Source organism: Phyllostomus discolor, chromosome 4 (assembly GCF_004126475.2).
Source record: "Phyllostomus discolor isolate MPI-MPIP mPhyDis1 chromosome 4, mPhyDis1.pri.v3, whole genome shotgun sequence".
NCBI classification, from domain to species: Eukaryota; Metazoa; Chordata; class Mammalia; order Chiroptera; family Phyllostomidae; genus Phyllostomus; species Phyllostomus discolor.
This window is the reverse complement of record NC_040906.2, coordinates 5,483,462-5,502,684: the sequence shown is the minus strand read 5'-3', so window position 1 is coordinate 5,502,684 and position 19,223 is coordinate 5,483,462. Positions and strand designations below refer to the sequence as shown.

General features: G+C 57.3%; 1 protein-coding gene across 1 annotated transcript; it reads left to right on the top strand.

Moving 5' to 3' along the window:
* The first annotated feature begins 455 nt into the window (after positions 1–455).
* Positions 456–19,045, top strand: LOC114493861. Its single transcript, XM_036022730.1, has 3 exons — positions 456–1,526; positions 13,283–13,425; positions 16,869–19,045. Exons 1-2 carry the CDS (start codon positions 692–694, stop codon positions 13,396–13,398), a joined length of 951 nt encoding a protein of 316 aa, XP_035878623.1. The 5' UTR covers positions 456–691; the 3' UTR covers positions 13,399–13,425; positions 16,869–19,045.
* The last annotated feature ends 178 nt before the right edge of the window (positions 19,046–19,223 follow it).

Below are 19,223 nucleotides of genomic sequence, written 5' to 3'. Positions count from 1 at the left end.
CCTCCAGGCAGGCGGTGTTGGGACCGAGTTAAATCGCGGGACATCCAGAAGTGTCAACAATGACGTGTGAGTAGTAAGGGAGAGACACGGGATGGGAAGACTGGGGTTTCAAAAGCATATGCATAGAAAGGGAAACTGAGGGAACCCCCCCCCACACACACACACACCCCAAACCCCGTCCTGCAGCCCCATCCATTTACAATAGCCTGGGACTCTGGCTCCACATGGCCCAAAGGGCAGGGGGGCGGAGCCTGGCGAGGCCCTGGCTCCCAGGCTGCAGCCAGCTAGAACCAGCCTCTGTGATCCTCCCCACTGGTCCGCGTTCCAGGAGCTGTGAGCAGCCCGGCCCCCCACTGCTGTTTAAATGCCCTGGTTCCACAAAAATCTCTTTTACTTGGAAACACAGACATAGGAGTCCAACCATGGGCCAGAAGGATTTGTCCTCCTGACACCGAGGACATACAAAATGGCAGAGAAACTAAACACGCTGACAGTACACCAGCACCCAGAAGCAACTTCCCTATCTCTCTGCTGGAAAATTTCCAAGGAATAGAGAGAGCACAGAGACTCTTAGTGGCAGCAGGACTCAGAGGTAGGGTGCAGGGGGGCTATTGTGACATGCTCCAGGGAAGGGCAGCTGTGCCCTTGGCTAAGGAAGGCCCGGCCCAGAGGGGCAAGGGAGCCGGCGGACATGGAGCGGAAGGGGCAGCCCTCCCAGGCTCCGGAGGGCAGGAAGGCGGAGCCGCAGCAACAGGCTCTCGCCCAGAACATCGAGGGCCACGGCCAGGTGCTGCTGCTGCGCGCGCTCTGGCAGCAGGATGAGCCGTGCCTGGCCCTGCAGGACATTCTGGAGCAGGCCCCAACAAACAGGCCCGCCGGTCCTTCGTCCATCCGAGCCCCAAGCAGTCGCAGCAGCTCCAACGGCTGCTCCAGGCTGCGTCGCAAGCGCTCGGGCGACAGGTCTTCGAACGGCGCGGACTGCCCGGCAGCCAAGTCCAAACGCTCCACCCAGAAGCTGCCGGATCACAAGCTCCGGGATGACGCCCCGCGTGAGTGTGAGCCAGAGGCAGCTCGGGCTGTGCCCCGGGCCCCCGGGTCCGGGACCGCGGAGGATCCGGCGTCTGGAGGCCGGGACTCGCCGCAGCCTCCGGAGCCTCCCGAGCCTCCGGAGCCCGGCGCGCGGCTGCTCCTGGTGCTGTGCCGCGTGTCCGCGCTGCGCTCGCAGCTCCCGCGGCTGCAGCTGCTCCTGCAGCAGGTGCACGCCCAGCACCGCGGCCCGCCCGCCGCGCTGGTCGGGATCGTGGTGCAGCCGCGGCCGGACGAGGAGGCTGAGGCGCGCCGCCTCATGGAAACCCTGCTGTGCGGCGCCTTCGCGCCGCACAGCCCCGCCGTGGAGGTGCACACGGCCGTGTTCAGCCCCAACCGCCCCGAGGGTACCCTGGACGTCCAGCGCGCCGCCAATGGAGCGCACCATGTCCCGGCGCGAGGCTGCGTCCACCTAGTGGATGGACAGACTCAGACGGATGGTGAGGGGCCCGAAGGCGAGGGGTGGGGACGCCAGGCTGCCGCGGGCTTCTCCCGGGGGCGGCGGGGAGGGCGGCCTGTGCCCTGGCCCTGCTGGTCACAGTGGAGGTCACTGTCCCTGATGTCACGGCCCCCCTCCTAGCGTACCCACTTAAACCGTCTGAGTGAACATGACCTAGATTTCCGGCCCCAAGGGCGCTTACTGGGCAATCTGGGGCCACGGGTGATGGAGTTCACTTAATTTCTGCGGAGCCCCTTGCCCCCTTGCTCACCGCTGGGAACCAGCCCTTGTAGGGAACAGGTTTGGGAGTTGGCAGGCCCCAGACCCTCCCCTCCTCCGCTTATTCCTTGCTTGGTTCTTCGGCCTCCTCCTCCTCCAAGGGAACCAGGATTCCAATCAAAGCAAGCCAGTGTGCGCCAGGCCCTGTTCTAAGGGTTTCTCACGTCTAAGCCTCACGACAGCCCTCTCGGGAAGGTAGACACTGTTTGAGAGCAGCCGGCTGACGCCCGGTTCTTCCTCACGGCCCTTGAGACCTTTCCTGTGGAGGAATCTGGGTCCCTCGCCCCACACAGTTCATCTGCGGGTCTAAGGGTCCAGGGCAGTGGGCTCTTAAATGAACAGGCCATACCTCCCATCTCCGGAAGCTCCAGGGCAGCGGTGGGGAAGAAGGAAGAACTCAGTGCGGGGTGGCCCAAAGCCAGGTGACTAGAGGTTGTGCCATTCTGCTGCTGGTGACCAGAGCAAGCTGTCCTCTCTGTGGGTAGTTACCCCCCCCCCCCACCTGTGGGGCCAAGGGCCAGCTGGCATCTGAGGGAACATCCAGTTCTAAGATGCTGGCTTCAGGACAAGTGTTGACACACTTGTTCTGGGTGCCCAGGAGGGACCTGGAGGGCCAGGGCCACAAGGGACAGCCCAGTCAGGACTCTGTGCTGATGACCTAGCTTTGCCTCCCCTTACACTCATTCTGCTCACTCTCTGACAGGGTCCGCAGGACTTCCCCACGGTTGCCACGCCCGGCTGGGAAAACCCTTGACCATGGGCTGTTCCAGCCATGGTCCTCGGCCAAGGCCAGGAAACCCCAGGCCGTCTTTGAAAGCAACCCCTTAGCGATGCGGTCCCCGGGGTACCGAGTCCCCATCATCCACACCCACCCTGTCAGCAACAGTTTCACGCTTTCTTTGTCTGCTTTCTCTTTTTCACTCTTATTTTATTTTTAAATTTTTTAAATATGTTTTATTGATTATGCTATTACAGTTGTCCCATTTTCCCCCCTTTATTCCTTTCTGCCCTGCATCCGCCTCCCACCCTCACCCCCCACCCCTTAGTTCACGTCCATGGGTCGTACATATAAGTTCTCTGGCTTCTACATTTCCTATACTGTTCTTAACTTCCCCCTGTCTATTTTGTACCTACCATTTATGCTACCTATTCCCTGTACCTTTTCCCCAATCCCATTCCCTTCCTCCCCCTCCCACTGATAACCTCCATGTGATCGCCATTTCTGTGATTCTGTTCCTGTTCTAGTTGTTTGGACAGTTCATTTTTTATTTGTTTTTGTTTTTTTTTAGGTTCAGTGGTTGATAGTTGTGTTTGTTGTCATTTTACTGTTCATATATTTGATCTTCTTTTTCTTAGATAAGTCCCTTTAACATTTCATGTAATAAGGGCTGGGTGATGATGAACTCCTTTAACTTGACCTTATCCGGGAAGCACCTTATCTGCCCTTCCATTCTGAATGATAGCCTTGCTGGATAGAGTCACCTTGGTTGTAAGTGCTTGCCTTTCATGACTTTGAATACTTCTTGCCAGTCCCTCCTTGCCAGCAAGGTTTCTTTTGAGAAATCAGCTGATAGTCTTATGGGAACTCCTTTGTAGGTAACTCTTTCTTTCCTCTTGCTGCTTTTAAGATTCTCTCCTCTTTAACCTTGGGTAATGTAATTAGGATGTGTCTTGGTGTGTGCTTCCTTGGGTTCAACTTCTTTGGGGCTCTCTGAGCTTCCTAGACTTCCTAGAAGTCTATTTCCTTTGCCAGATTAGGGAAGTTCTCTTTCATTATTTTTTTCAAATAGGCTTTCAATTTCTTGCTTTTCCTCTTCTCCTTCTGGTATGCCTATGATTTGGATGTTGGAATATTTAAAGTTGTCCTGGAAGTTCCTATGCTCCTCCTCATTTTTTTGAATTCTTTTTTCTTCATCCTGTTCTAGTTGAATATTTATTTCTTCCTTCTGCTCCAAACCATTGATTTGAGTCCCAATTTCCCTCCTGTCACTGTTGGTTCCCTGTACATTTTCCTTTATTTCACTTTTCATAGCCTTCACTTTTTCCTCTCTTTTGCAACCATACTCAACCAATTCTGTGAGCACCCTGATCACCAGTGTTTGATAGGTTGGCTATCTCTTCATCGTTTAGTTGTTTTTCTGGAGTTTTGATGGGTTCTTTCATTTGGGCCTTTTATTTATTTATTTATTTTTGGTCTTGGCGCACCTGTTGCATAGTAAGGGGTGGAGCCTTAGGTGTTCCCCAGGGCAGGACGCTGTCTGTGGGGGAGGGGCCCAAGAGGGAATAGTGCCGCTTGCTCCACTCTCTGCCAGTTTTTGGTCACTTCCCCTGCTTCCCACAAGCACATTGGGCCCTTCTGGAGCTGATTCCCGGGTGGGTGGGCTTGTGCACATTCCAGGACCCTGTGGGTCTCTCCAGTGAACTCTCCTGTGAGGCTGGGAGTCCCGCCCACTGCCTCAACCCCCACAGGTGTTTTCAATCAGAGGTTTTGAGGTTGTATTTCCCTGCACTGGAACCCTGGGTTGCATGCTCTGTCTTCCTCCCCAGTTGTTTCTCCGTGTTTGTCTACATGAGGATGTGGGACCACCCGGTCTGCCAGCCACACGCAGCCTTACTGTGAGTCCTGTCCCCACCCAGCTGCCTGGCTCCGCCCCTCCTACAGGTCTGGATGAGTGTGTCTTCTTTATCTCATTGGTTGTTGGACTTCCATACAGTTCGATTTTCTGTCAGTTCTTGTTGTTTTTTGTTTCAAATTTGTTGTTTTCCTTCTTTGTGCGAGGAGGCACCGTGTCTCTACCTATGTCTCCGTCGTGCCTTTGTCTGCTTCCCACCCTCGCCTTCAAGCAGCTTACACTAAGCCCTTTCTCCAGACTTTTGGCTCTTCACGGCCGCCAGTCTGGGAGTGGGGACCGCAAGAGAAGACAAGGGTAGGAGCCTTTCTCATGCCGGACAGACTGTGATCTGGGCTCAGAGAGGGAGACATGGCTTCCGGTTGGAGCTCTTGAAAAGGCTTTATGAGTGGATGGGCTCCCTGGAGACGGATCTGGATGACAGAGGGGGAGAGGGGCAGGATGCAGGAGGGAGGGCTTCCACAAATGCAGGGGAGTGAGGAGCGTTCACCAGACTTCTGATGCTCATGGCAGGCTAGAGCCAGACGTGGGTAGAATAGACCTGGGAGGGACAGCGGGCCGTGACTTTGACAGAGGAGTCAGGCTTCAGGCTAGGACACTGTGCTCCAGCCCGAAGGCAGACGGCGTAGAAGACGTCAACCCAAAGAACTGTCCTTCTGGCCCTCCCTGTGACTCCACAAGTCCCCCACCCCCCATCCCCCCCATCTTGGGACCACCCTCACTAAAGAACCCACACATGTTTTCTCCACTGCCATACAAAAACTCCCACTCCCCCCAAAGCCGGACCCTCTGTGCTTCCTCCATTGCTCTCCTGGGGAGCAGGGACCTGCTTTCTGGGCCCTTCCCTGGCGTGAAATGGAACACAGAAGGCTCCTGTCATTCGTCCCAGGGCATCCACCCGTGTGGGTCTGCACCTGCGGGATGCATTTAAACAGTGGTTCTCAGCCGGGGGCAACTCTCTGTTCTCCCCTCCCTTCTCTCTCTCTCTGTCTCTCTGTCTCTCTCTCTCACACACACATTGACATTTACCAATGTCTGTAGATATGGCTGATTTCACAACTTGGAAGGAGCAGTAGTTGCTACTGGCATCATGTGGGCAGAGGGCCAAGAATGCTGCTCACCGTCCTACAATGCGCTGCACAGCCCACAGCTAAGAATGATCTGGCCCCCACACCAGTGGCCCTGAGGGTGAGAAGCGCTGATTTACACCAGGTTGTGGCCCTCGGTCAAAAGCCCACTGGTGCCTGAAACCAAGTTTTGCAGAGATAAACACCTTAGGAGGTGTGACCTGCCTGCCAAATGTGGGCAGGGGTCCTGACCGGGTTCCAGTCTCTCTGATTCTAAAGTGAGTCCCACCCTGGCTGGTGTGGCCCAGTGAATTGAGCGCTGGTCTGTGAACCAAAGGGTTGCAGGTTCAATTCCCAGTCAGGGCACATGCCTGGGTGGCAGGCTAGGTCCCCAGTAAGGGGCGCGCAAGAGGCAACCACACATTGATGTTTCCCTCCCCTTCTCCCTCCCTTCCCTTCTGTCTAAAAATAAAATAAATACAATATTTAAAAATAAATAAATAAATAAAATGAGCACCCCCCCCCCCCAGGGAGCCACTGCTCTTGACTTCAGGGATCAGGGAGTTACCACCTTGTTGGAGCCTCCCCTGGTCCCTGAAGCCCCTCACACTCAGGCTCAACCAAATTAGACCCGACTTTGCTGATCCGAGCTTCCCTTCACTTCTCATCCTTTGTGCCTTCTTTTCCTTCAACCCTCCCACTCAAGGTATTCTTTTAAGTCATTCATTTTAAGGCCAATGTAATTCTCTGACTCCCTGTTCCTTCTGGAGTCAGAAAAAGAGCCCTGAATGGGAATGTAGCCAATTCAATCCCACCCCAACCCCCTCCCCCCGAGCTGTGGGTCTTTGGAAAAGTAATTTAACCTTGAACCTCAGTTTCTCCTCTGCAGAAAGAGGACCACAAGGTCTTTTCAGGCTCTGGAACCACTAAGACATTGCCTGTCACCTGACAGCTCACACCAGGTCTGGCCTTGCGTGGGGATTCCCCCTCACTAGGTCTACCCTACACCTTGCCCTGGGGCGGGAGTGGGACCCCCCAGAGGCCGGGGGTTAAGGGTGGAATACTTACCCACCTCGTGATGCATCCGTGGCAGAAGTAGAGTCTCCTAATGTGAACACATTTTTTGTTGGACTCAAATGTGACGTTTAAAGTTGTCTCTTAAAAGCGTTTTTTTCTCTCCCAGCCTAAAAGGAAAATCACACTGTTAACTTCAAGAAAGATTCATAGTCCCCGAATTGACTTGGCAAGTTGGGCGTCTGAAAGGTCGTCTGTGTGTGGCTCGCGCAACGAGTTTGAGAAAAATGTCGTTTCCCAAACAGCTATTATGTGGTTAGGAGGGATTCTTTTGCCAAATGCTAGTGTTCTTATCAAAGTTGGAGACCCCGCCCCAGTCCCTTCCCACCGCGGGGGAGGGAAGGTTTTGGGAGAAGAGGGGAGCTATTTTTTGTAAAGCAATCTGTGGGGGACAGCGGAGAAGGTAGGAGGCCGCGGGCTTTCTCTCCATGGGCCCCAAAATCTTCAGTAAAGTCACGTAAAACACAGAATGCGTAGGGAAGTAGTTTGGGGGGGTTGTTTTCCGGTATTTGGATTTTTGGTGTGTGGGAGCCAGGGATAGAGTGGAGCGGCACACGGGGGCCGGGAACACACTGGCAGAGGGGCCTGAGGGAGGCCATCCAGTCGCAGAATCATGGGCTCCAGGTTGTCCCATGGGGACTCTGGCAGCTGCCCTCTGCCCCTCCCAGTCGCTAGGGAAGGGGGAGGAGAGCAGGCTGGTGTCAGCAGAGAAGACTGTCCCCAGGACACTGCCGTGGGAGTCACCCTGGCTTTTGTGACCTCACAGGAGGGGTGCGGCTGGCCTTTCTTTATGGTGCCTGGGCCCAGCCCAAGGCCAGAGCGTTCCCCCAGGGCAGGGACAAGCGGCCCCTCTGGGAGGGAGCCGGGCAATTAGGCAGCTCCATGTAGGTCCCCGTTGAGGTCGGGAGGACCCACCATGAAGAAGGGCAAAAAGAAGAAGGCAGAGCCCAGACGCCGAGGCTCCACCTCGCAGCACAGTAGCTCTGACTCCAGCGCCCAGCAGCAGCCCAGCTCCAACTCCACCCCCCAGCAGCAGCCCAGCGCGGGGTCCGCCCTGCAGCAGCAGCCCAGCCCGGGGTCTGCACCCCAGCAGCAGCCCAACTCAGGGTCCGCCCCAGAGCAGCCCGTGTGCCAGGCACTCGCAATTCCGGAGGCCAGGCGGTCGGCCCAGGGCCTGCTGCCTCAGAACCCTGGCCCGAAATCGTCCTCTGGATCCAGGAAGACAGGTGCGCGGGTCTCTCTAGTTCAACAGTGCTAGCCTTTGTGCTGCCAGAGTCCCGGGCTTCTTACCCCAGAGGCCGGTTTCTATGGGGTGGTGATGCATACATAGCTAACGTGTATTCTGGAACTGTGCTTGCGGGGTGTGAGGGTGTTTTTTGGGTTTGTTTTTACCCAAGAGACCAGGGCTCCTGGGTGTTCCCATTCCTCACCAAGCTCAGTGTCACTGGAGAAGGCAGCCGCGCACACACGTTACCATTTAACGTGGTCGGTGGTGACACTCTCTCGTTGGAAGTCAGGTGCCACGTGGCCGCCCAGAAACCAACACCGAGGGTGAGCTGGTAGAATCACACGGTCCAGGACGAGGGGGATGGTCCTACTGCTTTATTCTGTCCTCAGCCGGCTGTCCGCGCATGCCGTGACAGAGGCTTACGGTCTAACCCGAAGAGGAAAGTCCAGGTTGACGGGGGAGGAGAGAAGTAGGGGGAGGCCAGAGGCATCCGGTGTCTGAGACTTGGTGGAAGGCGCTGGAGGGAAATCTGTCTGTCAGGTGGAAGAGGTGAGGAGGCTTTTTGCATGTTGTCCCCAGACGTCTGACTACGGGCCCGTGGACAGGGTCGCCAGTCAAACACAGGACACCCAGTCCTATTTGAATTTCAGATCAGCAACACAGGGTTTTTTAAAAGTTTCAGTGTAAGGGTGTCCCAGATATTTCGCGGGCATCCTGTGTTCTCAGGTGCTACGTCCGGCAGCCTTACCCGTGGAAGACGGGGCGGATTCCTCTGCTCAACATTAAAAAGTCTCCAACAATTAGCTCTTTCTGACAATGGAACGGCCGTCCGAGAAAAGTGGTCTCCCATCTCCCTGGGTAGCAAGGGTCTGAACCGGCGTCGGGGCGTGGAGGGGGACTCCGAGGGGCGTTCAGGAGGTGGGCGGGTTCACATCACTGCTGCCGCTGCGGACGGTGACAGCTGACACACACCCACACCGGGCAGTGACTGCGCACCAGGCCCTCAGCTCAGCCGCCTGTGTTCATCTTCTCGTTTAACAGTCTTATAAAGGACACGCTAGTTGCATCATCTCCACTCGATAGATGAGGACACTGAGGCCCAGACGAATCCAACGGCTCGCTCTCGGGCAGGCACTGGCCGCACCGCAGGAAGCGCTGTGGATTCCGGCTCCGGAATCCTCGCTCTGAACTGCAGCCCTCGCCTTCTGATCCCAAGAGGTCTCCCTGGAGGAAGAGTACCCTTCTCTGAGCTGCTCCTGGATCTGCTGGGAGCCAGTGCCCAGGGCTCCGTGGTCCTGAGCAGGCCGCACTCCCCAGGCCACAGCCTGTCCCTCTGGGATGGGTGGACAACAAAATACGCAAGAGGTGTGAGCGTATCCAAGGTATCGCCGTGTCTCGGCATTTCTGTGGCTAGGAATCCACCCCTTCTGAACAACTGGAAATGGTTTCGAGCTCTGAATGGCATGTGTCCTGATCATCGACCACTGAGCGAAGCATGTCTGGAGTGTGGCCTTTAGAACCGATACCTGTGGAACGCAGAACTTGACCTTCCCAAATCTTTCCCTGAGGGCATGTGACTCGCCCCCAGGGAGGAGCTCTGCATATTGAGGAGGCAAAGCAGGGCTTGGTGGTGGCTCTTCCAGGGTGACCGCGGACACCTACCCTGCTTCTGCCACAGGCACGGCCCCCTGTGGAGCCGCGGGGGGAGGGAATGCTGGCAGTAAGGGCTGGGGGGCTTTAAAGGGGGCCACTTTCTGAAGTCCACATCTCGTGTGTGCAGAAAGTATTGTGACTCAGGAAAACACACGTCTTCCGCTGGGATGACTACGGTCCATCATCGAAAGACGGACCGTGGCAAGGGCCGGCGAGGCTGGGGAGACACCGGCAGCTTCATGCCCTGCTAGAGGGAATGCAAAAAGGGGCCGCTGCCGTGGAGAAGCCGGGTAGGCCCTTGAAGGGTGAGCTGTGACCCTGCCCTAGGACCCGGCAGTTCTACTCTTGGGTATGTGCATCCAAGGAAATGCACAGCACCCGTCCGCACAGAAACTTGTACAGGGAGGTTCACAGCAGCGTTATTCACGGGAGCCAAACTCCGTGTCCGAGTGAAGAGCCAAGTGCAGACAACTCCGTGTCCACCAGCCGACGAACGGATGGACAGCAGGAGGTTTGGCCACACCATGGAGCACGTTGGGCAACAGAGAGAGGTAACAGGCTGACATGCAATGCTGCGACACGGAGGGACCTCGGAGACGTCGGGCCAAGTGAAAGAAGCTGGTCCCCCCCGAAAGCCCACATACTGTATGGTCCCATTTCTGAGTTGCCCAGAACAGGCACATCCATTGCCAGGACCTGGGAAGATGGGGAACAGGCGGTGATGGCCAGTGGGTACGGAGTCGCTTTGGTGGGAAATGAAAATATTCTGGAATCAGGGATGATGGCTGCACACCATTGTGAGTACACTACACAAAGCCACTGAACATGGGAATTATACGTCCATGTCAAAAAAATTTAACTAAAAGCAGAACAAAGAGAAAATCTTCCCTTTAGAATCTCTTCCCTCCGCAGTCCGTCCAGGAAAAGCCCCCGTCCCGGGCAGACCTCAGCAGGAGGGGCGCTGAGCTTGCCGAGGCCGCTCACGGGCTTCACGGGGCCTTGGCTGGAAGAACCTGCAGCTCCACCAGGGAGCCAGGACCCAAGCAGCTGCCAGGGGAGGGGATTGTGCGCCGTCCCGGAGTTCCACTGGGGCCCACGGCACCGGAGGGCGCATGGAGACAAGTCGGGGAAAGTACTCAGGGAGTGTGAACTCCTGCAGAGCAGCGGGCGTCTTCCGGATGAAGCAGCGAACCCCACGGACAGGGAACGTGGCAGCTCCGGGTGGTACGGGGATCCCGGCGCCTCCTCTTAGGGGCGGGCAGTCATCTGCTGCCACCGCTTCCTGCGGATTCCCTGGAGAGAGCGCCGCATCGAGAGAGAGACAGACAGACAGACAGACAGACAGAGACAGAGAGAGAGAGACAGAGAGAAACGCTGAGCGGAGGCCCACTTTGCCCACCCACTCGCTCTAAGGTGCCTCCTTCCATCCCCTGAGCCTCAGTGTCCTCGTTCCGTAAGCTGAGAGTGACAGCATTCCGCTTCGCAGGACAGTTCTGACGGTCCAACGAGCCGGGGGTGGAGGGCAGTGCAGAGCCGCCGATGGGTGTAAGCTGGGGCATGGTGGTTCTGATCATCCCAGGGAGCAGCAGTTGATAAAACCACCGTTTCCCCACACAGGTCCTTTCTCTCTGGTGTCGCCCAGGCTCTCCCCCGCCCTCCTGGGGGCAGCTGGGTCCCTCATCTCTCTCCTTTTCCGTCCACCAGGGCCTCCGACGCAGTCGGTCCCGCGCCCCTTCTGTTCCTGCACCACTTGCCCCGGCAGCTCTGCTTGCTGGCGTCGTCTGGGCCTGTGCCACAGCCGCATCTTCGATGTCCTTCTGCCTCGGGCCTGGCCGACCATGCCAGGGAGAGGAACCCCAAGCCTCCTCACCTTCTACAGGTTCTGGAGCTCGTGCCGGGCTGGGCCCTTGGGGCGGACGGTTCCCAGAGCCAGGCTCTGCCTGGGCCGGCCTGTAGCTCAGCCGCCTGTAACTCCCTCTGCAGGCTCCTAGGCTGGAAGGAGAGCTGCTCCCCCGCCCCCCAGGTGGCCACAGCCTGGGCTTCGACATGGCCCTTTCTGAGCAGACCCACCCCACCAGGGTACCCCACCTGCATGGACCGGCACGTCACTCGGGCACTTCAGAATCAAATGCTCTGTTTGGCTGTCGGCCTCCTTGCGTGGCCCACACCACAGCCGAGAGCTTTAGGTTCCTGGCCTGCCTGTGAATTGCCCCTGGAATTTAGCCACAGATACGGACTGTAACTCACATGCCCCCTTGGTGATAGCAAGACATCCACCCCATGCAGAGGGTCTCCAGTATTTCTAGCAGCCCCCCCACCCAGGAAACAACACCCCCAGGCTGGTCTGTCCATGGCACGGCAGCCCCCCCCAACCCACGGCATCATCCACAGTATCCGAGCTTCTCTCCCTCCTCCTGGAAACCACCAGGTGGAACCTTTTCCAGGGGCGCTGGGCTATGTGCCAGGGCTGGGAGAGGGGCCTCCCCCCACCCCCAGCTCCGGGCCCACAGCAGCTCTGCCTGTACTTAGGGTCTCACCAATGTCCATGCAGGAAGCTTTCCATTTGGGAAACTCACACCCCAACCTAAGAACAGAGCCTGCCCGTCCCCCACCTTCCTCCCGCCCTTCTCCCCAGCCCCTCCCCCACCAGATCCCCTCTCCTGTCCAACCCCACAAAGCACCACCTCTTACACCTACGAAGAGAAACGAACAAATATCCAGGGGTGCAGGAAGAACACGCCTCGCCCTAAAAATACTCCACAACCTGGGAGGTGGGTCAGGAAGGACCCGCCCGCCACTCACTATTAGCCGTCCTCCCTCACACTCAGCATTTCTGTCCATATGGTGTTAACCACAGGTCCATGGCCCTTTGAACCCAACAGGCAGGAAACCCTAACCTGCACAGGATGCTAGGTACTGGGAGGGAAACCAGAACAGGGACCTTGACCCTTAAAGACTGTGCAGGCTGCACGGTAGGGGAAGACACGTCCATCTAGACACTAAGATGCGAGCCAGGGGACCCATGTCCTACCGGAGAGGCTCAAAGAGCTTCAGAAGAACAGGGTGCTTGCTCCTGCCCCGGGCCCCAGGGGGACTGTGTGGTGTCAGCCCTGTCTGGAAGGATCTGAGGATCCTCTGTGGCTTATTTTAGAGGGAGAGCACTCCAGATGGGGGAGGAGGCAAGAGCAAGGCTCAGAGTTAGGAATGTGAGCGGGAAGGGGCAGGGATGCAGCCTGGCTGACATGCTGTGCAGACCTGAGCGCCTGCTGCCGTAACCGCTCCTTTCTCAGTAGAGCGGGATGCTGACTCTCGGCTTACAGTACACGCTCACATTAAATAAGAACGGCTCCTGTAGTAGGATGTTTATCAAAGCGGGCATTGCACTTGGGAAAGCCCGTCTCACGGTTGATACCGTGCTCACACGCTGTCCTCGTCCCGTGGAGGGGGTAGCGTGTGTGTCCTCGGAGTCCTCATTCTGGGAGGGGCTCCGCCTCCGCAGGGTTGCTGTGAGGCCTGGGGAGACACGGGCGTGAGGTGTTTAGCACAGAGCCTGGCACACAGTGGCCTTGCCCACCTTCTCGACCTGGCGCCCCGAATGTCCAGGGGAGCCGGCGTCCCAGACCAGCCCGTCCTCAGGCCCTGGGGTCCTGCAGTAGGGTTTGATTGGAAGGGGTGGGGGGCACTCTGTCCCCTAGAGAGCAGGGTTGGTAGGAGGGACATGGGTATTCCTGCAATCCTGAGGGGACCCCACAATGTCCCCTTCCCCGTAGACAGGCACCAAAGCCCGACTTCCCCCAACCGGTGGGCTTTCCGCTTTGCTCTACAGAAGACCTTCAAGAAAGCACTCCAGTCATCGTAATTCACGTGCTCCAAGCTCTCGGGACTGCGGCTGTGGCTCTGGGGGCCCTGGGAGCCGCCTACCACATCATTGAGTCCTTGTGAACAACGCCCCGGCTCACAGTCCAGCAGGTATGTGGGCGCCTCGGTGCCCATGGCCTTCTTTCCAGGGGTCCTCAGGCCCAGGGACTTGCCAGGCCTACGTGCGGGGCTGACGGGGCATCTGTCCCCTCTGAAGGGGGAGGTCTTTGCAGGGGACCACAGCCCCCGGCCTCTCATGGGCGACTTGAGAAAGGAGTGGGTCCTTCCTGGACTGGGGATGGTCTCTCTCAAGCAGCCCTGGTTGCTAGGTCCGCTACTGGGATTGTCAGAACAGAGTCCCCCACACCCCGGTGGCCTGGGACGGTTCCCGTAGTCAGAGACACCGGACAGAAAAGGTCAGGGCAGACGTTGCTACCCATCTTAGGGCCGTTCCTTGGAATTTCCTTCCTGCCTAGAAAGCGCTTCCTCTTTCCCAACATTTCCAGTCCTGCCCCCCCTGCGTGACCCAGTCCCCTTTCCTCCAGGAAGCCCTCCTCCCCCACAGCACCTCCAAGCTTCCTGCCGCCAGGCGAACCGCTGTTTCTCCAGCCTGGGCCACCCTGCGTTGCGGGTGGTGGTTTTGTGTGCGCGTTGCCCATCCCCACAGCCTCACGGCGAGATCCGTGAGGGCGGGGAGCATGCCTCACACGGCATCTTCAAACCTCCCCTGTCCCCGGGCTGGGCTCCCTAGAAGCAGAGCCTGAGACAGGGATTCGAGTGCACTGGATCTATTGAGAAGAAAGGGTTTGAGGGAGGGGAGAGAGGTCAAGGGCAGGAGCAGAGCAAAGAGCAAAGACCAGGTGAGCTGATGCCCAGCCTCAGCCCGCTGCCACGGCAGCTCTGAATTACACGATAGAATGGTCTCACCTTGAAGCAAGAGGGTTGGCCTTCTCGTGCCCCTCTGCCACTCAGCACTGGCAACAGGAGTAGGGGTAGGGAGTGCCTACCTTCATGGAAAACACTCCCATTTGGCTGAGGACACGTCTCTGGGGAAAGGGGCCGCTCTGAGTCCTTAGCAGCCAACATTCACAACTCACAGGAGCTGAACAAAGAATGTTCCGGCCCAGAAAGGGGATCTGGGCAGGCACCGAGAGCACCCACAATCGTCCCCATTGTCAAGTCCACCCCCATAAGTGACAATGGGGGAAGTGAGGGGACAGTGGCAGCCTTTCAACCACCCCCAGACAACCACCGGCTGCAGATGTGGACAGGGAGTGGCCACAGGAGGGCATGCGGTGGGAGCCATTGCTCCAAGTGCCTCCAAAGCCCAGCCCAGAAACTAAACTCCAGTGAGACCTCGGCACCCGCTCCAGGGCTCCGCCGCCTGATCAAGGCACATGCACGGAAGAAAGAGTAGGGGCTCCTGAAGCTTCTCGAAACACACAGCTGGTGGGGGCCTCGGTTTCCTCATCTGCAAACAAGGAAGCTCACAGTGCCTTCCAGCACGAGGAAAGGTTCTTGGAGGACAGAGCCGGCCAGCTCCAGGGTCTGGTTGCGGGTCTCGCCGTGCCGGTGGTGGGAAGGCACGGGCTTTGGCGTTGGAGCTGTAGGTCCCGTCAGGACTGCTCCTGGTAGCTGGGTGTCAGGGGACACTGTGAGAGTCAGTGTCAGCTCTGCAGACAGTGAAGAGGTACCTCCAAGGGCGACAGTTGTGAGGAGTAAGTGAGGGGCTGCACAGGCGTGCAGGGCCCAGTCACAGGGTCTGGGTGGGCGGTGCCAACTGGCGATGTGAAGGCTGCACTTGAGCCAAAGCGTTTTGTTCTGGCGTCTCCTGACAGCAGAGCCCACCAGTGCGAGCTTGGGTTCGGGGGGGCAGGCAAGCTTGGGGCTTGTCCCCCTTCCACAGTCAGTGTTGCCGGGGCCTGGGGCAGGTCCCAGAACCCGTGCATTGGTAGGTTTCTACTGCTGGGAGGCAGTTTAAGACTGATTTGATATGTGGATTATGAGTTTGATTACCTGGTATAAATCCCGGAAAATCTAATTCAAAATGGTATTGAGGAGATCATCTCACGGACCAGCGGGACAGCTGGGAAGTGTCAGGGCAGGTCCAAGTCAACAGTATCATCAGAGAGATTTGGAGGGATTTTTCCAGCTCTCAGCTCTGACACCCTCAGCACAGGGCAGGCTAGTCTCTCCCAGGGGCGGCTGGCTGGAGAAGCTTCCAGAATCGCAGCCTCCTATCAGGACATCCAGGAGCAGGGAAAAGGCCACCTCTTCTTTCTGTCTCTTTTCGAGTTAAGGAACTCTTCCCAGGAGCACCCTTCCCCAGCGTGCTCGCCCTCTCATTGGGGTGGCGTGCCCCTGGATTGGGTCTCATGCCCCTTCTTAAGGAAATTGGTAGCACAGGGGTGGAACCGTCATGGCTGGAGTAGATCCATCTAGATCCATCCTCTCTCTCTGCCTGGCTGGGGCTGGGGTTGCTTCTGTCCGGGATGAGGCTGGGCAAAGGAGCAGAGCAGCCAAATTAAACGGGGCCTTGCCAGGAAATAAGTGACTGTGGATTGGGGGAGCAGCCAGCAGTGCCCTCTGGCAAGAGTGTTTTTTTTTTTAAGATTTTATTTATTTATTTTTAGAGAGGGAAGGGAGGGAGAAAGAGAGAGAGAAGCATCAATGTGCGGTTGCTGGGGGCCGTGGCCTGCAACCCAGGCATGTGCCCTGACTGGGAATCGAACCTGCAATGCTTTGGTTCACAGCCTGCGCTCAATCCACTGAGCTACACCGGCCAGGGCACAAGAGTGTTTTTGAAGGTGATGTGAATCTAGCCAGTGCAGGAGGAACCTCAGTGTGCAGACCTGTTGGCTTTAGCCCCGCTGAGGGAGTGACTGGGCGAGGTGGTGTGTGGGGGGCGGGGAGTGCACTGTGGGGGTGCACTGAGTCATCTTGAGTTTTGTTGGCTCCGCTCTGAGGCCCTCTTAGACAGGCAGTTTGGGGTCCTTCTCAGTCCACAGTGAAAAACTACCTGATGACAGTGGCCAAGTCTCCTCTCTGGGAAGAGATATTTCTAGAATTTTCTTTCCTGAAGCTTAGTGCACCTCTCAGCATCCCACCAGTGAATCATGAGTCACTAACCGCAAGAGGCTGCTACCCCTGTCCTTGTGGGCACTGAACGTAGCAAAACTCCCCCCCCCACCCACAGCCTAGCTCTTGGGGAGCGATGCTCCGTCTTAGCGGCTGGGCCGCAGGCGGGGCGGGGCGGGGTGGGGCAGGGTGCGGTGTGGAACAGAGCCGAGCACGTGCCCAGCACTTTGCATAAGCATGGCTGGGCCTGAAGGAAAGGCAAAGTCCCCGTGCATCCTGTCCCGTGTTTGGAAGAAGGAAGAGTGGATGCAGACATGGAAGACATTTAAACCCCACACAATTTCTTTTCCCACTGGACGACCTCAGCTGCTAAACCGTCACCCATGAGGTGGTAACACTGCACAGCCACCAGACTTCTGGTGTCGTGAAGTACTGTGTCAGCCAACGCCTCTGTGTTATTTTATCTTTTCTTACAGATCCAGCTTCCATCAGGGATCTCCCTTGTCGCCAAAATAGAACAGTAACACCAAAAGAATTCTGTTTCTGTAGTGTGTTTTACCCAGAGACGCAACAGTTGGGCTTGGCAAAGAACTTGGTAAGGGATGTAAGGGGGCGGGGGGTGGCTTGGTGGCTTTCTGAGCCCCAGGTAAACCAGGGTGGGATCCTGCCATTCCTACCGGAGGCCGCAGACCCCCAAGTGAAGGCAGCTTTCTCTACACACACTCACAGAACAACCTGTTTCCAATGTTCCCATTCTAAAAGCAGGAATTATACAAGCTCAGCCAACACCTCACCTAACCAGTCAGCTCTGCTTCCCGGCAGGAGGTCATCCCAGTTGGTGGGAACAGGAGGGAGGCGCTGGCTCCCTTCCAGGCCTGCACCGCGGAGAGGAGAGGCCCTGTGCCCGGCAGCACTCGTCTCTGGGACACGGCTTCATGCAGCTGCAGCTGCACCTGCAATGGGGGAGGCGCAGGGGCCCAGTGAGGCGTGGCCTGCAGTCTGTGGTCTGTCCTGGTGACTTAGCTGCACTGGGCCAGGGCCCAGCTCCTGAGCAGCTGAGGCTGCGTCTTGGTTCCAGGTGATCCCGGAAAACAGTATAGGGAAGAGACGTGTGAGACAGGAGAGGAAGGAGAGTCGCAGTGGCCACTGAGAGCCACTGAAACGTAATCCTGCTGGGGCGATTCTAAGCCACAGAACACAGGGCTCAGAAAAGTTCCACCCAAGAGGGGTGATTCACATACCCGTCCTGTCGGTGGTTAAAGGCTGCTGGGAGGGAGGTGGTTAATTCCCCTGCACTTTTGGCCGCTCTAGAAAGGAAGACTGCGGGCAAAGACATGCAATGGTGGATGTTGGAGGTCCAGAATGCCTACAGCAGCTGTGCAGGCCAGGGGATATGAATGGGGGCAGGCGACCCTGAACTCAGGCAAGGGAGTGCACAGAGCCCGGGCGACCTATTGCAACTCTAATTAGTGCTCAGGCTAAGAACCAGCAGGACGACCCTTGGGGAGGCAGGAAGCCACAGCGCAAGTGTGATTGGGCAGGTGGGCCAGGCCAGTTACCCAGAACCCAGGGCCCACCCACCACCTCCCAATCCCAGGATTTCCTTCCCTAACAGGTGCTGGTAGATTGGGAGGGGCTAGCCCTGGGGTGACCGGAACCCTTTCTGGGGTGCCAGCCTCCCAGAGAGAAATGCCGACTTCCGGGAGGAGTGGGGTCACGTCCAGTCCTGTCCTGCAGGTCAGGATGGAAGGGCCCCATGGCCCCTGCCTCTGGTCAGTCTCGCTCCTCTTCCCGAAGATACTGAGCTCCTTTTTCTGGCACGTTCATTAGGTCCCCTTTCATTGTACATGCTGAACAACCTAACCCAAACTGGTCTGAGCAAAACAGCAACGTATTGACTCCTATACAAGTCAAGAAAGAGTTCCAGTTCAGCCGTGGCTTGTTCTGGGGGTGCAGGCCACGGCCCAGAACAATCCCCCTCTCTCTGCTTTTGCAGCCTCGGTTCCAAGCTCAGGCAGGCTTTTCCCACAGGGCGGCCAGGTGGCTGCAGCTACAACAGCCCACAGCCTCTGAAGATCAAGTCTGTCAGGGAAGGCAGCCTGTCCCCCAGTGGTCAAAGGCTCTTATTAGGTCTTTTGTCCCTCCCGGAACCCGTGATCTGCTCAGGGGAACGCAGTGCTCCGACTGGCCAAGCTGGGCCTGCACAACCACCTTCGGAACTGAGGGTCAAGGCCATGGAAAGTATGAGGCTGAGAGCAGGGAAAAGACAAAAAAACAGTAATTTCTGGTAACCTGTCACCAAAAGAAATAGGAATGGATGCTAGGCAGGTAAAAAGTAGCAGGTGTCTACTGCAGGCAAGTTTGGCCAGCGACCAGGGCCCCGATGCTATCCTCCACTTCTGCCCCTTCCCCTCCACTTGCCCCGCCTTCATCACCACCAGAGTGAATGCCTGAGGAACCAGGAGCCCAGAATCCACAGTAGCCTGGAGCCATGGGCCCTGGGTGGTTAGGCACCCCAGGGCAGTGGTGACCTGGGCAGTACTACCCTCCCACCTGCAGAGAAAGGTACAGGCAGTGCTGTGTCCCAGTGACTGAGGGTACCACGGGCTGTTAGCGGTGAACGCCAAGGATGCAATGCCCAGGACAGACCCCGTGGAACAGATTTATCCACCCCCGTGCAACAGATTTATCCACCAGTGGTCTGGGCAGGGGTCCTGGCTAAAGCAACCAGACAGGACTCTTAATTAAGCAGGTCAGGGTGAGGGGTGAGGAAGGGGATCAGGTAGATACCAAGGGTGGTCGGGTACCAAAGGCAGAGGATTCTGGCTAAC

What these genes read in the sequence shown, in the direction of transcription:
- LOC114493861 (XM_036022730.1), top strand. Translation starts at nt 692, where the DNA reads ATGGAGCGGAAGGGGCAGCCCTCCCAGGCTCCGGAGGGCAGGAAGGCG. An exon ending in TGGACAGACTCAGACGGATG is followed by an intron (nt 1,527 to 13,282) that starts GTGAGGGGCCCG and finishes TTTGCTCTACAG; the next exon opens with AAGACCTTCAAGAAAGCACT.